The sequence below is a fragment of the Papilio xuthus genome, unplaced genomic scaffold (genome assembly GCF_000836235.2).
Source record: "Papilio xuthus unplaced genomic scaffold, Pxut_1.1 DF827542.1, whole genome shotgun sequence".
In the NCBI taxonomy this organism is placed as follows: Eukaryota; Metazoa; Arthropoda; class Insecta; order Lepidoptera; family Papilionidae; genus Papilio; species Papilio xuthus.
This window is the reverse complement of record NW_013531107.1, coordinates 31,083-46,936: the sequence shown is the minus strand read 5'-3', so window position 1 is coordinate 46,936 and position 15,854 is coordinate 31,083. Positions and strand designations below refer to the sequence as shown.

The 15,854-nt window shown below is 33.5% G+C and overlaps 2 protein-coding genes across 2 annotated transcripts in view; one reads left to right on the top strand and one right to left on the bottom strand.

Moving 5' to 3' along the window:
- The window catches only part of LOC106119189 (multiple inositol polyphosphate phosphatase 1), an 11,603-nt gene extending 2,554 nt beyond the window's left edge, over positions 1 to 9,049 (bottom strand). The window contains exons 1-6 of the mRNA XM_013314093.1: positions 8,940 to 9,049; positions 8,446 to 8,623; positions 4,667 to 4,812; positions 2,704 to 2,877; positions 1,779 to 1,898; positions 1,397 to 1,495 (exon numbers count right to left, since the gene is read on the bottom strand). Coding sequence (XP_013169547.1) covers positions 1,397 to 1,495; positions 1,779 to 1,898; positions 2,704 to 2,877; positions 4,667 to 4,812; positions 8,446 to 8,605 — 699 coding nt within the window. The 5' untranslated portion in view covers positions 8,606 to 8,623; positions 8,940 to 9,049. The remainder of the gene's footprint in view (positions 1 to 1,396; positions 1,496 to 1,778; positions 1,899 to 2,703; positions 2,878 to 4,666; positions 4,813 to 8,445; positions 8,624 to 8,939) is intronic.
- Positions 9,050 to 10,022: 973 nt separating this feature from the next.
- On the top strand, positions 10,023 to 15,115 carry eIF3b (eukaryotic translation initiation factor 3 subunit b). Its single transcript, XM_013313968.1, has 10 exons — positions 10,023 to 10,204; positions 10,418 to 10,733; positions 11,071 to 11,257; positions 11,576 to 11,802; positions 12,011 to 12,187; positions 12,357 to 12,936; positions 13,118 to 13,236; positions 13,652 to 13,805; positions 14,196 to 14,304; positions 14,779 to 15,115. The coding sequence occupies exons 1-10, from the start codon at positions 10,078 to 10,080 to the stop codon at positions 14,871 to 14,873; spliced, it is 2,091 nt and encodes a 696-aa protein (XP_013169422.1). The 5' UTR covers positions 10,023 to 10,077; the 3' UTR covers positions 14,874 to 15,115.
- The last annotated feature ends 739 nt before the right edge of the window (positions 15,116 to 15,854 follow it).

Here is a 15,854-nt window from a genome sequence, read left to right as displayed (position 1 = left end):
GAAAAATATTGGGTTGCCCAGTAAGTTCGTGCCGCTTTATAAGGAAAATTGAAACCCTGTTCTCTTAAATTTTTAGAAATGTTTTTAAATTATATTGGTACGACTCTATACCTAAAACGTCTTTTATTTTTGGCTAAAATTTTAAAAATTAGTTTTTATCTCAACCAATTAAATGAAATTATTCACAATATAGAAATTTTTGTGACGTTTGATAATGGTGGAAATCCGAAAATGAATCCACTTCAGCTACAGTCTATTGTAAGCTTTATATCGAAAATCAGAACGAACTTTCCGGACAACCTATAATGTTAATACAAAGTGTCAAATGAATGTAACAGAAGTAGTTTATTCCAAATTGTATCACAAGGACATAGAGATAGAGTTCAATTTTGTCAAATGTACCGATATTTTTGCGCACCTTGACTGCTTCGTTACTTATGACGCTGTGGCTGCTACGATATTTATGAGCATCTTGCATGTACTCATATATTTGACGCTGTGTATGTACCGATGTATTTGAGCAGGGTGAATGTATCTATTATTTTGAGGACTTTTGTTGTACCGATATAATTGATTACTTTTGGTGTACCTATATATTTGCATATCTTGTCTGTGACGATCTATATGACGCTGACTGTACATGTTGTGTTTGCTTTATTTAAAAAGAAAAAAATATTCAATTTATTCTGTTTGTGTTTGTTTAGAATCTCCGAAACGGTTTGAATTTTGCAGGAAGTTTGAAAGAAGCTGATGCATGCGGATCTATAGAACATAGGCTGTTTCATTTCTAATTCGACGCCGACAATGTCTTGGTCGATCACTAGTCTAAAACTACAAATTTTACGGTCTCACAAAAAACTGTGGCAAAAATTATTAATTTGTTCAAAGTAAGAAAAATACAAGGCCTTTACTCTTCTTTTTTTTAAAAAAAAAAAACAATTTTATTCAAGCTGGTATATAAAAAAAGTTTTCTTCTGAAATTTTAACCAAGCAGTGTAAAATTACACGCTTAAAATGTGTCAGTAATCAGTCTAATTAGATCTGTGATACCGTGACCGTGATTATTAAAAGAAAAAAGTAAGGTAAAGACACAAGTTAATTATAAATATACAGTTTTATGAGATATTTTTAATTCTAATAATTCACAGGAATGTAAAAGGAATTAGAAGTATTCTGAACGTGTTATCTCGTATTTCTTTCATACCATATTCAAATATAAACAACATGGTGGTCATTACGTACTCGCTGTCGCCCGCGACCCGCGCCGTAATAAAAAAAAGAATAGCCTATGTGTTCTTCTAAATCCATGGAGTCGTACCGGAGATACTTTCAAACAAACATACATTTAAACATTCGCATTAATAATATTAGTAATATATATATATTTAAAACTCACCTCTCTATATTCTTGTTTAGATTCAAATGTACCTTTTTGTACTAAGGTGTTGTTGTTATCTCCTACTTCGTTCATCCATGTTGAACAGAATTTGTATGGCTGAAAACATACAACATATAGAAAAATATAGCTAAATAAATTTTGTTAATAATTAAAATCCTTCAAATATAATAATAATTTACTAATTGAATCTTTAGTTTTTGGAATACCAAATTCCATTCACTATTACAATTAAAAAAAAACAAATAAAGCAATTAACCTTTGGTTTCTGAGACCACAAAATCTGTATAAAACATATCGTAATCCCTATCATCTTTGACGAAACAGATTTTGGTCTCAGAAACCCACTATAAATATAATAAGTAATATAAAATATTCTTACTCGTAATATTTTCTCATCGTTCTGTTTTGGTGCATCAGTACCGTCTGCCTGAGATTTGAACAGGCCTTCAGTGAATGCACGGAAACTGGTGCTCGAACGAAGATCATCCGTGTATTTAAACTGGAATATTGAACTTATATAGGAATTACAGCCTATAAATTACAACAGGCGTTGGGGTAGGGCGTTGTTGGGTACCCGCCCAGGGCGCTGGAAAGAAAGCGGCGACAGAAATCTACGAATTGCCCAGTCTCACATAACCATGTTAAACCCCCAAAAGTATGGTAAAAAAGCGCGCCCTAGAATTTTTGCCCAGGGCAAGTAGAGTTTAAACTTTGCAGGTTTAAACCAACACATCTAACGTGTGTACCCTGCATTAGTTGCATTAAAAAGATTAATACCAATTACTTAAATTTCCAATTTTAGTAAATCTACTTCGCAATCAAACACTAAGGCACTTTTCATACGCAGTAAAAATACGTGCTGGCATGTCCCCATGTGATGTAAGCAAACCAAACATAGTAACTTGTCTAAACTTTTAATTTCCATAAACATAACATTCCAGAGATCACCAACAGCTTTTACGGACAGGATTTGCGATCACGAGGTCGGGATTCGAATCCCGTCATTCAACTATTGTCGTAACCATATCCTATTACAAACCTAGAGTTTACTTGGAATGGTATAAGAAATATTAGTAAATTAACAAAAATCTGCTAAAGTTATACCTAAACATATAATATATTACCATATAAGTCGGAAAAATAGGATTTGATTTAAATATCGAATACATTAGTCATAAAAACTCTGACGAGTCGTTGCGCAGAACACAATGTAAGGTGTAACTATTTAGGTAAAATGGGATGGGAGAGGGCTAGGTAAAATGGTATGCAGACGACGTAATGCCAAGATATTTGAAAAGACCTACCAGATAATCATGTGGGTTGTCAGTGAGGAGTCCGGGGTACTTGTGCTTCCATGCTTGTGCGAGCTGCTGCGTGGATATATAGCCTTCGCTGGTTAGGTCACCTGCCAGAGCCGGGTCAGTGGGAGACCACGACCACCGCTCTAGAAGGTTCAGGTCTGAAGAGCAGATGCGTTGCTGGAAAACAATATTTTTATTGCACTATCTCGTATGAGAAGACGTGACTTTTTTCAGTTGACCTTTATCAAAATGCGTGTGAAGTATATAACGTTTTTAAAAGATCTATAAAAAGAACTAACCGTGGGTTTCTAAGATTATAATCTCCGTTAAAAAGATAAGATGGCGATATGTTTTGTACACAGATTTTGGTTTCGGAAACTAACGGTAAAATAATTAGAACTGTAGAAAAATAGGTCTTGCTAATAATAAGAATACAACATATTGAGGTAAAATATTGTTTTCTTTCTGCATAACAGTATTTTCTTATTATCGATCTTTGTACAGGTGACTCAGTACTAAGGCATACGATTAGTATTATAACATTTACATCTGTTTAAATATGTCATGCGATAACCTAGTACATGCGTTCCAATCGAGTTTTCTTATAAATGTATAAGCACATTTCTGAAATCAATGTTATACATATGTATTTTATAGTATATAATTTTATTTCAATGTTACATTACTGACCAATTTACATTAAAAACGTCAGTGGCTCAGTTAACCACTTGACTTGTAATGGTCCTGAGTTCGAATTCCGCCATATACCAATGTGATTTTCGATTTACATAGGTACACTAGCTGTCGCCCGCGATTCCGTCCGCGCGGGATTAAAAATAGATGTTGGCCGATTCTCAGACCTACTCAATATGCTCACAAAATTTCATGAGAATCGGTCAAGCTGTTTCGGAGGAGTATGGGAACGAAAATTGTGACATGAGAATTTTATATATAAGATTTATTCGAAGTTCTTACAGTTTAGAAAAAAATCGTGATGTAACCAACACATATCTAGCAAAGATATGTGTGAAGTCAACCTGCAGTGGGCCTGCGTGGTTGACTATGGCTTAGTCACCCTTAACTTAGGGTAGGGTCCAAGCCTTTCAGAGGGGACTTATAGTGAGTTAATGACGATCGTATTGCATAAATATTTAGGTAAGAAGTGAGACCTTTTCTTTTGAATAATGTGCCACTGCTTTTCTAGTGCGAATTTGAATTCGCGTGCATTTAATTTATGTTAACATCAGGTTATTTATCGCTGACATCCTCAGAAACATGCACGGAAACTCAGGGTTCCGACCAAGGTCTTTGCAAGCGAAATACGTGTTTCGATTGCATATAAACTTCCTTTACGACAAGGACAAGGTGCACTAGACATTGTCACGTTAAATGAACAAATAAAAAATTGCAATGAAAATTTCAAATTGAGTATATATTACTTGATTTTTTGTATTTTACGATCCCATGATCTAGCGGTTAACTTAAATTTTCTATTTCTATTATAATTTACGCATATAGTATTGATTTTTTTCAAAAGTACTTTCTAGTACTTGGTATATAGAAGAAAATGTGCTGATATAGGTGGATGTTCGATTCCCACTGCTTTAATTAATTTTTTATAGCAAATTGTAGTCTGTTTTCTTTTTCAAGTATACTGAGAGAGGCATCGTAACATTCATTGGAAACCCACAACAAAAATAAAATGTAACTAAATATAAAAAAGTTTAGATGGATGTATTAATTTTTGTTACCACGTAACTCCAGAACAACTGAATGGATATAGAATTAGTCAAACTTTCGTGAGACATTATACTAAACTGATATATAAATACGGAAATGTGTTGTGTGTGTGTGTTTATATATCAGCTGAATGGATACGGATTAAATATGGAAAAGAGATTACAGTCTGGTATAAGACATTTTTTTGGACCGATAGCCAGTACACGTATAGAATTAACTGACTTACATTTGTATCCCTAAAGTTGCCACTTCTATAGTTGGTGAGGATGTTATTTCTGAGATCGGTGAGTGCTTGCAGACCAGCAGTTTCATTCGCTTCGGGATTGTGAGAGCCGTGCCGGCTCAGCAACCAGATCGCGATCGGTTGACAACCTGATAACAAATAAAAGTTATTAAACATTAGATATGAAAAAAAATCATAATCAACTCATGGATGGATGTTTGTTTGAAGTTATCTCCAGAACGGCTGCATGGATCTCGATGAAATTTGGGACACATATAGAACATAGTCTGGAAGAACACATAGGCTACTAATTATGTTTTTCTTAATCTCGTGCGGACGGAGTCGCGGGCGACAAAACTTAGTTGCATGATTTTGTAAATTGGACAAAATACAAACCAAGAGCAAACTTGATGGGGTATCACTTTTAGTATGAAAGCCTTAAACAAGATATGTAGATGTTTCAATTATCGTACTAAGAATATTAATTAACAGTTTCTTATATCAAGTACTTGACGATAAATTCAATCTTTGAATCATAAGGAAACAATCTCCATCAATGTATAAGTGCAAATGGCTCTTAAGGTCATGATGAGCATTAATAGGCCCTATTCATTGAGATCTGAGGTCATCGTTTAACACCTGATGTTATTGCACTCATAACATGGTAATTACTAAGTTAAATACTAAGCAAACTTCAAATCCACTATTAAGATTTCTGTTTTAGTGACGTCAGTGTGTAATTTGTTGTCCGCGATTCCGCGCGAAATTTAAAAATGGGTCTTGACAGGCAGACGGACAACAAATTGATCTTATAAGGGTTCCTTTTTTTTCTTTCGAGGTACGGTACCCTAAAAACTTAATAAATAGTCTATGTGTTCTTTCAGATTATGTTCTACATCTGTGCCAAATTTTATTAAGATCGTTGAGACTTTCTGGACATACCTTCTTGCATATGATGGATGGCAATCAATCAATACTTTCAAGATTATTATAAGATTAATTTCTGATAAAATCATCAATATTACGTAGTGCCTTAAAAGAACCGTCGTTGTAAGTTATATTAAGATGTCATGTAATATTTTAAAAGTTAGTTTCTACTGCCGAAAACTCCTAGCTCTACGCTGAGATAAATCTTTTTGTACAAATTTTGCCAGTGAAAACCTACGGTTCTTCAGTAATAAACATGTTACGCTTAATTTATGTAAATGTGAGAAATAAAAGCGGTGTTAAACCACTGAAGTATAATATTCTATATGCAACCCCGTGCCAGGGTGCCTGTTCGGAGTGGTTGAGTGCACACTTGAGCATTTAGGTCAGCCTTGTCTGAGGTAATGAAGTGATTATAAATCTATTATCATGGTGATTTAGTTGACCCCATTTGTTATAGTTAATAAGCATTCTTTTAAGACGTTTTTTATTTTTTTTTTTCAGTCAGTAATTTTAGAATGGCATTAAAATCTTACTAATATTATAAATGCGAATGTTTGGATGGATGTTTCTTTGAAGATATATCCAGAATGGGTGTACTGATTTCGTTGAAATTTGGCATAAATGTAGAACATATTCTGAAAGAACACATACGCTACTAGTTAATTTTTTTATTTCGCGCAGACGGAGTTGCGGGTTACAACTAGTTTATTATAAGACTTCTATCATAAAATAGCAGAAATTACTAATAGAATTCTAGAGAAGGAAGACATTAAATGCAATTTAAACAACGGTTAAAACTTATGAAGTAATAAAGCTATGACTGATTTACAGTTACTTTAACTCGATAACGCTGTTGGGCAAATGATTACCAGACTATGCCTCCCTTGTCGTGATTTCCATTGTAATACTTGTAAAAACCATTTTGCAACGTCTCATTCTCTATATTTGATAGATAAAATCGTCTGTTTTCTCAAATAGAGATGTTTGTACACGTGTAGCAGTGGAAACCTACATTTAAGCTTAGTTATAGCCTGACAAGGAATATAGAAACCTTCGCTATATTGCGGAAAAATATGTCAATATCAGGTGTTTGAATCGTCTCCGGGTAAGGATTGTCATATTCTCGGTTAGGCCATAAATATAGGTTGTGATAAAAGGTAGGTTAAAATATCTAAGAACTGATTTCATAAAAAAATCTTCGTAAGTAGCATATGTGTTCTGCCAGACTGTGTACTACATTTATGCCAAAGTTCAGCGAGATCCATGCAGCTGTTCTGGAGATACATTCTAAGAATAATCCATACATACATACATTTGCAGTTATAATATTAGTAAGATAAATATGACGTATAATTATATCACGATCGAATGTAGTAGATATAATATTAACATATAAAGACGTCATAAAATAACACAAATGATTTCGCGAACGTTCCATTGAATGCAATGAGCGCTATGAGTCAACTCCCACTATTGTTTTAAAGGTATCGTTATAGTATATTTTCATGGTGTGATGTATGGGATAGGAAGCTTTCCTTTCTAACAATGGTATGCATGTAGTGGAATTAGTGAATCCTTTTTATGGAGTTTTGTTTGATTATTCTCATGGATATACGTTTTTAATAGTTAGCATTTTAAAAACTATTCATAGAGTAGCTCCTTTTCACTAGAAAATAATGTTTTTTCCTTATTTACGACTTTTAAATATGTCTTTATTATGTAAAGTTTTTTATTTAATTCGCGTTTAAATCCGCCTGCCTTTCAGAAATGACAGTGGAAATCCACACTAACACTGCATTACTTGATTATATTTCAACATAGTATACGTATTAAGTATATGTATCAACCGATCATTTGTCAAACAGATCTATACTCCGTCTATCTCTCTGTTCTTTGCTACTTAATCTTTTAATCTTCCTTTTTTCGTTTTCAATTACCTTCAACCTTGACGTTGGCGAAATCATCGAAATTAAACGATGGGGTCCACTAGTAACTAAAAGAAGAAGAAGTATATGTAAAATGTACAAATGATTCAATATTGCATTTGTGGTCAACCAGTGGCCTAGTATTGGAGCAAACGATAGTATTTTGACGTGTGTTTGTTTAACGGAGTTAACACGTAAAATGCTGTGCTGATTTTTACGATCTGTCTGTCTTTGTACTTTTGATCACCTCATTAGTTTAAATTGGTGAAAGCTGGTTTCTTTTAATGGGACTCAAAAGCTTTATCTTTATTCATAAACGTGCTATTTTCTCAATTATTTACTTATTTTAAAAACAATTGTTTGAACCGTTATGTAGTAGGCAATGAATAACTTACCACAAATATTTCTGCCATGTCCAAATTATAATAAAACAGTCAAAGGCAATAACCATAGGTTCCGTTGTATTGGACAGTTGTTCTCAACTTTAGTTAAATACGATCTTTCTTTTGTTTTGATTTAATGGATTGATTGAAGTAAAAGCGTTTGCCCAATTGTGTTGAATTAAAAAAGAAAGTAATCGTAAAATGTCAAATGCAAATGTGTAAAATACAGCAAAATTGGCCTCTAGATGTTTATGAGATCGTATCTTACTTGTAATAAGATGTTTTAGATTTTGTACCAAATATTAATATTTATTGTAGAAGAATATGTAATCACTTTACGTAAAGCGTAAAAGAATTAATTGGTCCGATTTTTACGATTATCTTTACGTATATGCAAACCCATAGAAAAGTTTTTACAAGGTTATTTTGTAGTAAGTAATAAAAATGAGTCAGTGACATTAATGTCATTAAAATCAAATCGGGAATATTTGGATGTTCAACCTTCAAATTATTAAAATTATAAAAAAGAACAAATAAAACTTACCAGGAATATCTTGTATCCTAGTCGATGGAAATATTTTATTCGCAAAAATATAAGAAGTCTTAGTCCCGAAGAGTAGATAAGGATCTTCTTCGCCCGAGAGACATATTTCTTGACCAGTTGCGAATGCCAATAATGATAGACCAAACACCGTCCAAATCATTTTCACTGAAGCACAATACTATTACCAAAACACAAACATATTAGAAATTAAACGACAAACAAACCGAGTGTAAAAGATGTCTCTTTGAATAATTAAAATTTATTTTGTTGAAAAAGAAATTTAAAATACGATTAGTAGGTATATCAACAATTTTTCATTAGTATTTTAAAAATAAATAAATTTAACTCGTACACTTAGCAAGTTGATTATACCATCAAATAACTTAAACACAAAATGTAGCACAAAACTTAACTGAAGCAAAATAAAAAAAAAATGATGTAATATTGCAAATATTAAGTTTACTTGTGGCACAAAGGTTATTTATTTATAATACCTTTACGCGGGAAAATATAGGATAGTTTTTCGTGAAAGTTATCTATGGTAAAGTGGCGGGAAACGCGACGTCTTCCGCCCGCTATGGGAAACACACTGGCTGGTTGTTGATTGGTAAATGTAAACCGGCTGGCATGGAAAAATGAGGCGAACATAGCGCAAGCGGCAGGCAAAAACGACGTCAACAAAATGTGTTACGATGCCTTATAAGTTAAATATGTGTACGAAAAATTACGAATGAACGTCTGAATGTGATTTAAATGCAATATTTAGAGTCATAGAAGTACTTAACTATTTCTTACACTTTTATTTCATTACATTTGTATTATCTATTATCAGTATTTGAGGGTATAAACGCTTTTATGTAATATTATAAGTTAGCAATTTTATGCCTTTTGTAGAGTTAGAGTAACATATTGGCTTAAACGCATTACTTTTACATAAATTATACGTATTTACAACAGGTTTGAATACATCCGGCCGGTTTGTTTTGTGACCTTCTGTCGTATAAAAGGAATACAACACGCGTGCCCATTGTGAGCTATACGTACGCTACATTATATCATTTGGGTAGTCAGCTGCATGAGAGTTTCCATCGCCGGAACACCATTACGAAGCATATTGTTATTTTTGTACATATTATGTATGTTCGATAGATTTAGTTGTTTTCCATCTCCAATCTCATCCATCTAAAGTTGAGAATTTTTGTAGGCTTCCTTCTCTTTTTTTTGGAATAAGGAAAGGATGGGGAGGGGTGATGGACTTGATGGGGTCTCGGGAATCAAAGATCCCTTTTAAAGTTTATTCTTTCCTCTGTTCAGTAAACTCAGAGCCACGCCTCGGTATGGCTTTGCTTTATGGTTTCACCCTTTTATCAAAAATACTTTTACTACAATGCTTTGTCGATAGGGATTTGTATTAAAAAGATAATCGAATTTTATTTATGTAAGTAGTAAATTCGGTTTTGTAAAAAATTTATTACAATTTCTGAAAAACTGAACTTGATTAAACTATTTATTTGTGAACGAAACTTAGAAAGTCATTGCGCTTACGTTCTTGTTACGTTCGGATCTTTTCTCTATGGTTTTAGTTCATTAACTAATGGCGTGTCTTCCGGTACCACACGTAATAACGTCAAAATGGCAAAGAAAAAGGGCGATGAAAAAGTGAATCAAACACCTCAAAGTGATAATGAAGAACAGAATTTTGACGAGGAACCTGACTTTGATGATCCGGAAGGATTTGTTGACGACATACCCGATGAAGGTGAGAGTTAAAAAGTTTTAGAGGTTGTTCCGACCATATGCGTTACTATATAATTTGTGTGATAAAAAGTTTGTTCGTTTTAAATTTTGTGTTTAGTGTTCTGTTCAAAGTTTTAAGTTGTTAACACACATATTTCGGAGACGAATTACTTTCTTAGTTGGTGTTGGGGTTGTTGATGACATCTCAAGGCATAACCTAACTTTGACGTTGCAGAATTGCTTGCGGACCTTCTAGAGAAGAAGCCCAAGGAATCTGATGGGTATGAAAATGTGGTCGTCGTGGATGGGTGCCCGCAGGTCGGGCCGGAGCGCCTGGAGAAGTTACAAAGCGTTATAAATAAGATCTTTGGCAAGTTCGGGAAGATCGTCAGTGATTATTACCCGACTAGCGAGAATGGCATGACAACTGGTTATATTTTCCTGGAGTATGATAACGCACAGAATGCCGCAGAGGCAGTCAAAGCCACTAACAATTGTAAACTCGATAAGCAGCATACATTTTTAGTGAATCTATTTACTGATTTTAAGAAGTAAGTACTTCGTTATTATAACTTAAATATATTAAGGTCAAATACCTTAAGTCTGCATTTGGTAAAATTTGAATGCATCTAATGTCTTGAGAAAACATGTTAAATTTACATACATTTACTTTAAATTCAAACCACAAATGTAACACACTCTATCTGCTAACTTGTCATTTGCTGCTGAAAGCTTGTGTTTAAAAAACAAAAATTGTTTTTCTTTCTTGCAAATACAATATGTATAAAATATTTCAAATGACAATAATAATCAAACATGCTCATAATCTGATACATGTTTAATATTAAATTAATCTATGTTAGTAGTAATATGAAATTTTTTTTCCAGATATTCCGAAATCCCTAAAGAATGGGAACCACCGGCACCTCAACCATTCAAGGTACAATCAGACCTGCAATGGTACCTGATGGACCCAGATGCCTATGACCAGTTCCTGGTGGGAATCGGTACTGGGGTTGCCTTACAAGTGTGGCAAAATGCTTTGCCTGAACCTGTGTTGTTACAAGAGAGACCTGTAAGTATAAAAATTCTGATAAAAAAATTACAAAACATTCATTAGTTGTTTCCAAAGGTACAAATGGAACTATGGTTCTAAGGAATGGACTGTGCTAGTATTTAAGACGCAACACAAAATTCTTTTGTCACCAAACACAACTGACAAAATTCTTTTGCCAGTTGTGTTGTGGTAATCTTATTTACTAGTTATCATTATTAAAGATAAAATTGCATTCTTGCATAATAATTATCACATTGATATTATTAAAAACAGCTTTTCAGCCTACTATATAAGAGATAAGAGGTTCTTAATAATAAATTTGGTTTCCCATTCCAGAACTGGACTGAAACTTATGCTGTTTGGTCACCTCTTGGTACATACCTGGCTACTTTCCACTGGAGGGGTGTGGCTCTATGGGCTGGACCCAAGTTCTCTCAGTTCCAGAAGTTCTTCCATCCGGAGGCGAGGTTTATATCTTTCTCACCATGTGAGAATTATATTGTCACCTTCTCACCAAGCAGTGATAGAGGAGATGATAAGAAACTCATTATTTGGGATATTAGGTATGTGATTGTGAAATTTATTTCTTCTGCATAGATTTGAAGATTTTATGTAAAAAATTTATGAGTTCCCAGTAGTAGTTTAAAAGAAATTGTATTTGTGTCAAGAAAAAATAATGAACATAGAAACCATACAGAATATAAAAGTTTTTTGTAAGAGGTTAGGAAATTTAAATTTTGTTTAATAACATTAAGTAATTTTTTTTATTAGAACTGGTCAAGAAAAACGTAGTTTCCCACCTCCGGATGAGTATGTGACATGGCCAATCTTCCGCTGGAGTAAAGACGACAAGTTCTTTGCCCGTCTGGGTGCTGATGTACTGTCAGTATATGAAACTCCTGGCTTCGGTCTTTTGGATAAAAAATCTATAAAGATTCCTGGTATTAGGTAAGTAATTATATTTATTTAATATTTTTGTACTTGAAATGTAACTAGTAAATGTTTGCAGAAAATAATTTAAATGTTCATAAATCACATCAAAGTTTTCATAATATGGTCTTCTTTAAGCACAATTTAAAATCTTGCTTTTGCTTATGTTAATTTTCTTTTTTCACAGGGACTTTAGCTGGTCTCCAACAGATAATGTTCTAGCATACTGGGTAGCAGAAGACAAGGATGTACCAGCGAGAGTAACATTATTAGAATTGCCCAATCGTAATGAAATCCGATCGAAGAACTTGTTCTCTGTTGCCGACTGCAAGATTCACTGGCAGAAGAGCGGAGACTACTTGTGTGTGAAAGTAGACCGTTATTCTAAAGTGAAGAAAGATAAAAATGATATTAAATACTCTGGAATGTATTATAACTTTGAAATATTCCATATGAGAGAGAAGGAAATACCCGTTGACTCGGTGGAAATTAAAGAACCTATACAAGCATTCGCTTGGGAACCTGTTGGTTCTAAGTTTGCGATTATTCATGGTGATCCAGCAAATATATGTATAAGTTTCTATCAAGTTAATACTGGACAAGCACCGACTTTGTTGAAGAAGTTTGAGAATAAACCATTTAATCATTTGTTCTGGTCACCATTGGGACAGTTTATTGTGTTAGCCAACTTTGGACTGACGGGTGGTGCTTTGGAGTTCTTGGACACAAATGACTTTACTATTATGAATGTGTCTGACCATTATCAGGTAAAATTTGTACTATAAAAAGTTAAATAGTGAATGAGTCCAGTTTTAAGTTTCAAAACTAGTCAAAATAATGTTCATTTTAAACTAAGTACCTGAGATTAAAGGACTAAGATTAATAATATGTACAGATTAACATTGACTTCGGCATATAGCTTTGTCATATTGTTGTTTGTTATTACAGATGTCTGGTATTGAATGGGACCCGACAGGACGGTATGTGGTGACAGGTGTATCCTCTCTCAAGTGTAAGATGGATTGTGGATACTACATTAGATCCTTCCAGGGCAAAGTTATTAAGAGGTAAGTCTCAATATTTTATCTTTTGTGATATTTTAAATCATAAAATTAATAATGTTTTTTTTTTAAATATGTCCCCGAGTTTGTTACATTAATATAAAGTCATATTCACGGATGTATTTGGGATTGTAATTATTTTAAGTGTTAGTTTCCCAGCTGCAATGTAAACTACAATATATGTAGGTCTGTGAATTGGTTTAATTATCAATACTTTAAATTATTTGTCAGATATTTGGTACAGTATTTTGATCCTAGATCTAAATTATGTAGTATTCACATAAAAAAAGATTTTTGTAACTCTGATACTCGTCTACTTATTATGTTAATTTGTTGTAGTTATATACTGTAAATTTTTACTCATAATTGCCCGTAGGAACAAATTTCTAAGTACATACTTTTAATTTTTATTTTATTTCAGAGTAATGAAGGAAGGTTTTGCCCAGTTCCATTGGCGACCTCGACCCCCAACTCTGCTCTCTGAGAAGCAACAGAAGGAGATCAAGAAGAACCTCAAGAAGTATTACTCTCAGTTTGAATCTAAAGATCGTATGCGTAGCAACAAGGCTAGCAAGGTAAGATATACTACTAACTACGCTATGTTAATTTTTCATTAATTTAGGTATTTTTGGTATGTTTTATTGGTTATAGAAACAATATTGTGTCTTTTATATAGAACCAGCTGTTGCCCGCGACTCTGGCCGCGCGGAATTAAAGAAAAACTTTATTAATAGTCTATGTTTTTCCAGACTATGTTCTATATGTATGCCGAATTTCATCATGATCCATTCAGCCATTCTGGAGATACTTTCAAACATCCATCCATCTAAACATTCACATTTATATTAGTAAGATTGAATAGAATCTGTTCTTTAATCTATTCTGTATTCTTAATAACAAATATATTTATCTGTTTTTAGGGATCTTAGTATTTCCTAATAAGTAGAATATTTTCATTGTTACAGGAATTGGTGGCGAAGCGTACGGAGCAGATGAAGAAATACGTGGAATACCGCGAAGCGAAGACCCAGGAATGGGCCGACCAGCGCCCGCGCAGGCTCGAGTTGCGCGACTGTTAGTATTCCTTTAATTAATTTTATTTTGTGAATTTGTCTTACGTTGTCTCTGGGTTTTGTATTGCAGTTTATGTTTATAGCAGTCACATGGTTAGTCATTTGCTAATTATAGTAGTTATTCATTCATTAATAGAAGTAGGGCGACAGTAGTAGATCCATATATAGAATAGACCATGCGGTTTTCGCGAAACTTTATGCCTCGTACAGCCGCATTGTGGAATTTGTCCTCGGCAGTTTTTAAACCGCTACAACTTATGGTCCTTCAAGAAATCTAGCGTATTTTCTCGAAGGCTGACAACGCATCTGGAGGTCTTTTAGTATTGCAGATGTCCATGGGTGTTGATGATTATTTGGGTGTTCCCACTGGAAATTTACCCCCCTTCCTTTAATACGTAATTAAATAGAATTTGAAGCTCTGTGGAAACATACCTGTGGATGTATTTATTTTTAATTCAATGTTTTGTTTTTCCAGACGTAGATACGGATGGGTTGGATACAGACCAAGCGAACACGGTGGAGGAAGTCGTCGAATTCTTTGTGAAAGAGGAACAAACTGTCATTGAGTAGTCGCCATACGAGCCCCCCACTGAGGTCAGGGTGTCCACTCTGACCTCCCGTACAGAGCGTTATTAATAAAGAGAAAACATTATATAAACAGTTTTTTTGTACCTACACCCTGTATTTTTATATTCAGTCACAAATATTTTGTATAATTCCTAATATGTTCAATGTAATATTTGGGTTTTTAAATTTTACAATAGGTGGTAATGTTTATAGTCATATTAAATTGATATGTTTCAAATGGAAAATTGACTTTTAATACCTAAATTATTACGTAAAGAAAAATCAGAAGCAGAATCAGATTTTCTAAATCATCAATACTTCGATTTGGATGAACTTGGGCGTACTTTCAAGAAAATAATTTTTGTAATAGTACAAAAAGAGCATATTTTTGGCTCCCTTTTTAACTACCTGATAGTTCTGCAAAGCATACACTGAGTGACATAAAAAGTAGCGCATTAATAGTTGGTAGTTGTTACAGGCTATTTCAAATTATAACCTAAACATTGTAAACAAATGTCATAACCCATCTAATTTTTTTTCAAATACGTAATTTTATAATTACACCAAGAAATCATCATTTTTCAAGAATAACTAACTTTTCAAGAAGAGTAGTAGGATTGTTACCAGAAATTACCATTGTGCTAGGTTAGGAACAAGATAAAAGGTTACCTATGTTTGATGAAAATAAAACAATATCGAAAACAAACACCATTTTGGAGGAACAAACCGTGACCTTGGCCTTCACAACTTAGTCGTATTACGTTAACTTTTTTTCCATACGTATGCCAAGACGACGCCATTCATCTCACTTATAGTTGGAAATGGTCCAAGATTAGGTATATTTGGAAACACGTTTAAGTCATAATAATAACGATTGATTGGTATTGTTTTAATACACCGCAAAAGAAATAAATCATTTTGTAATCCGTTAAAGTTCTGAATGTTATTATTATCACAATTATATCATACAGATTTTATTTAGTT

Coding starts and splice junctions, on each gene's coding strand:
- eIF3b (XM_013313968.1), top strand. CDS start 10,078: ATGGCAAAGAAAAAGGGCGATGAAAAAGTGAATCAAACACCTCAAAGT. Junction 11,258..11,575: donor TGTTGTTACAAGAGAGACCT/GTAAGTATAAAA, acceptor TTCCCATTCCAG/AACTGGACTGAAACTTATGC. Junction 13,806..14,195: donor GTAGCAACAAGGCTAGCAAG/GTAAGATATACT, acceptor TCATTGTTACAG/GAATTGGTGGCGAAGCGTAC.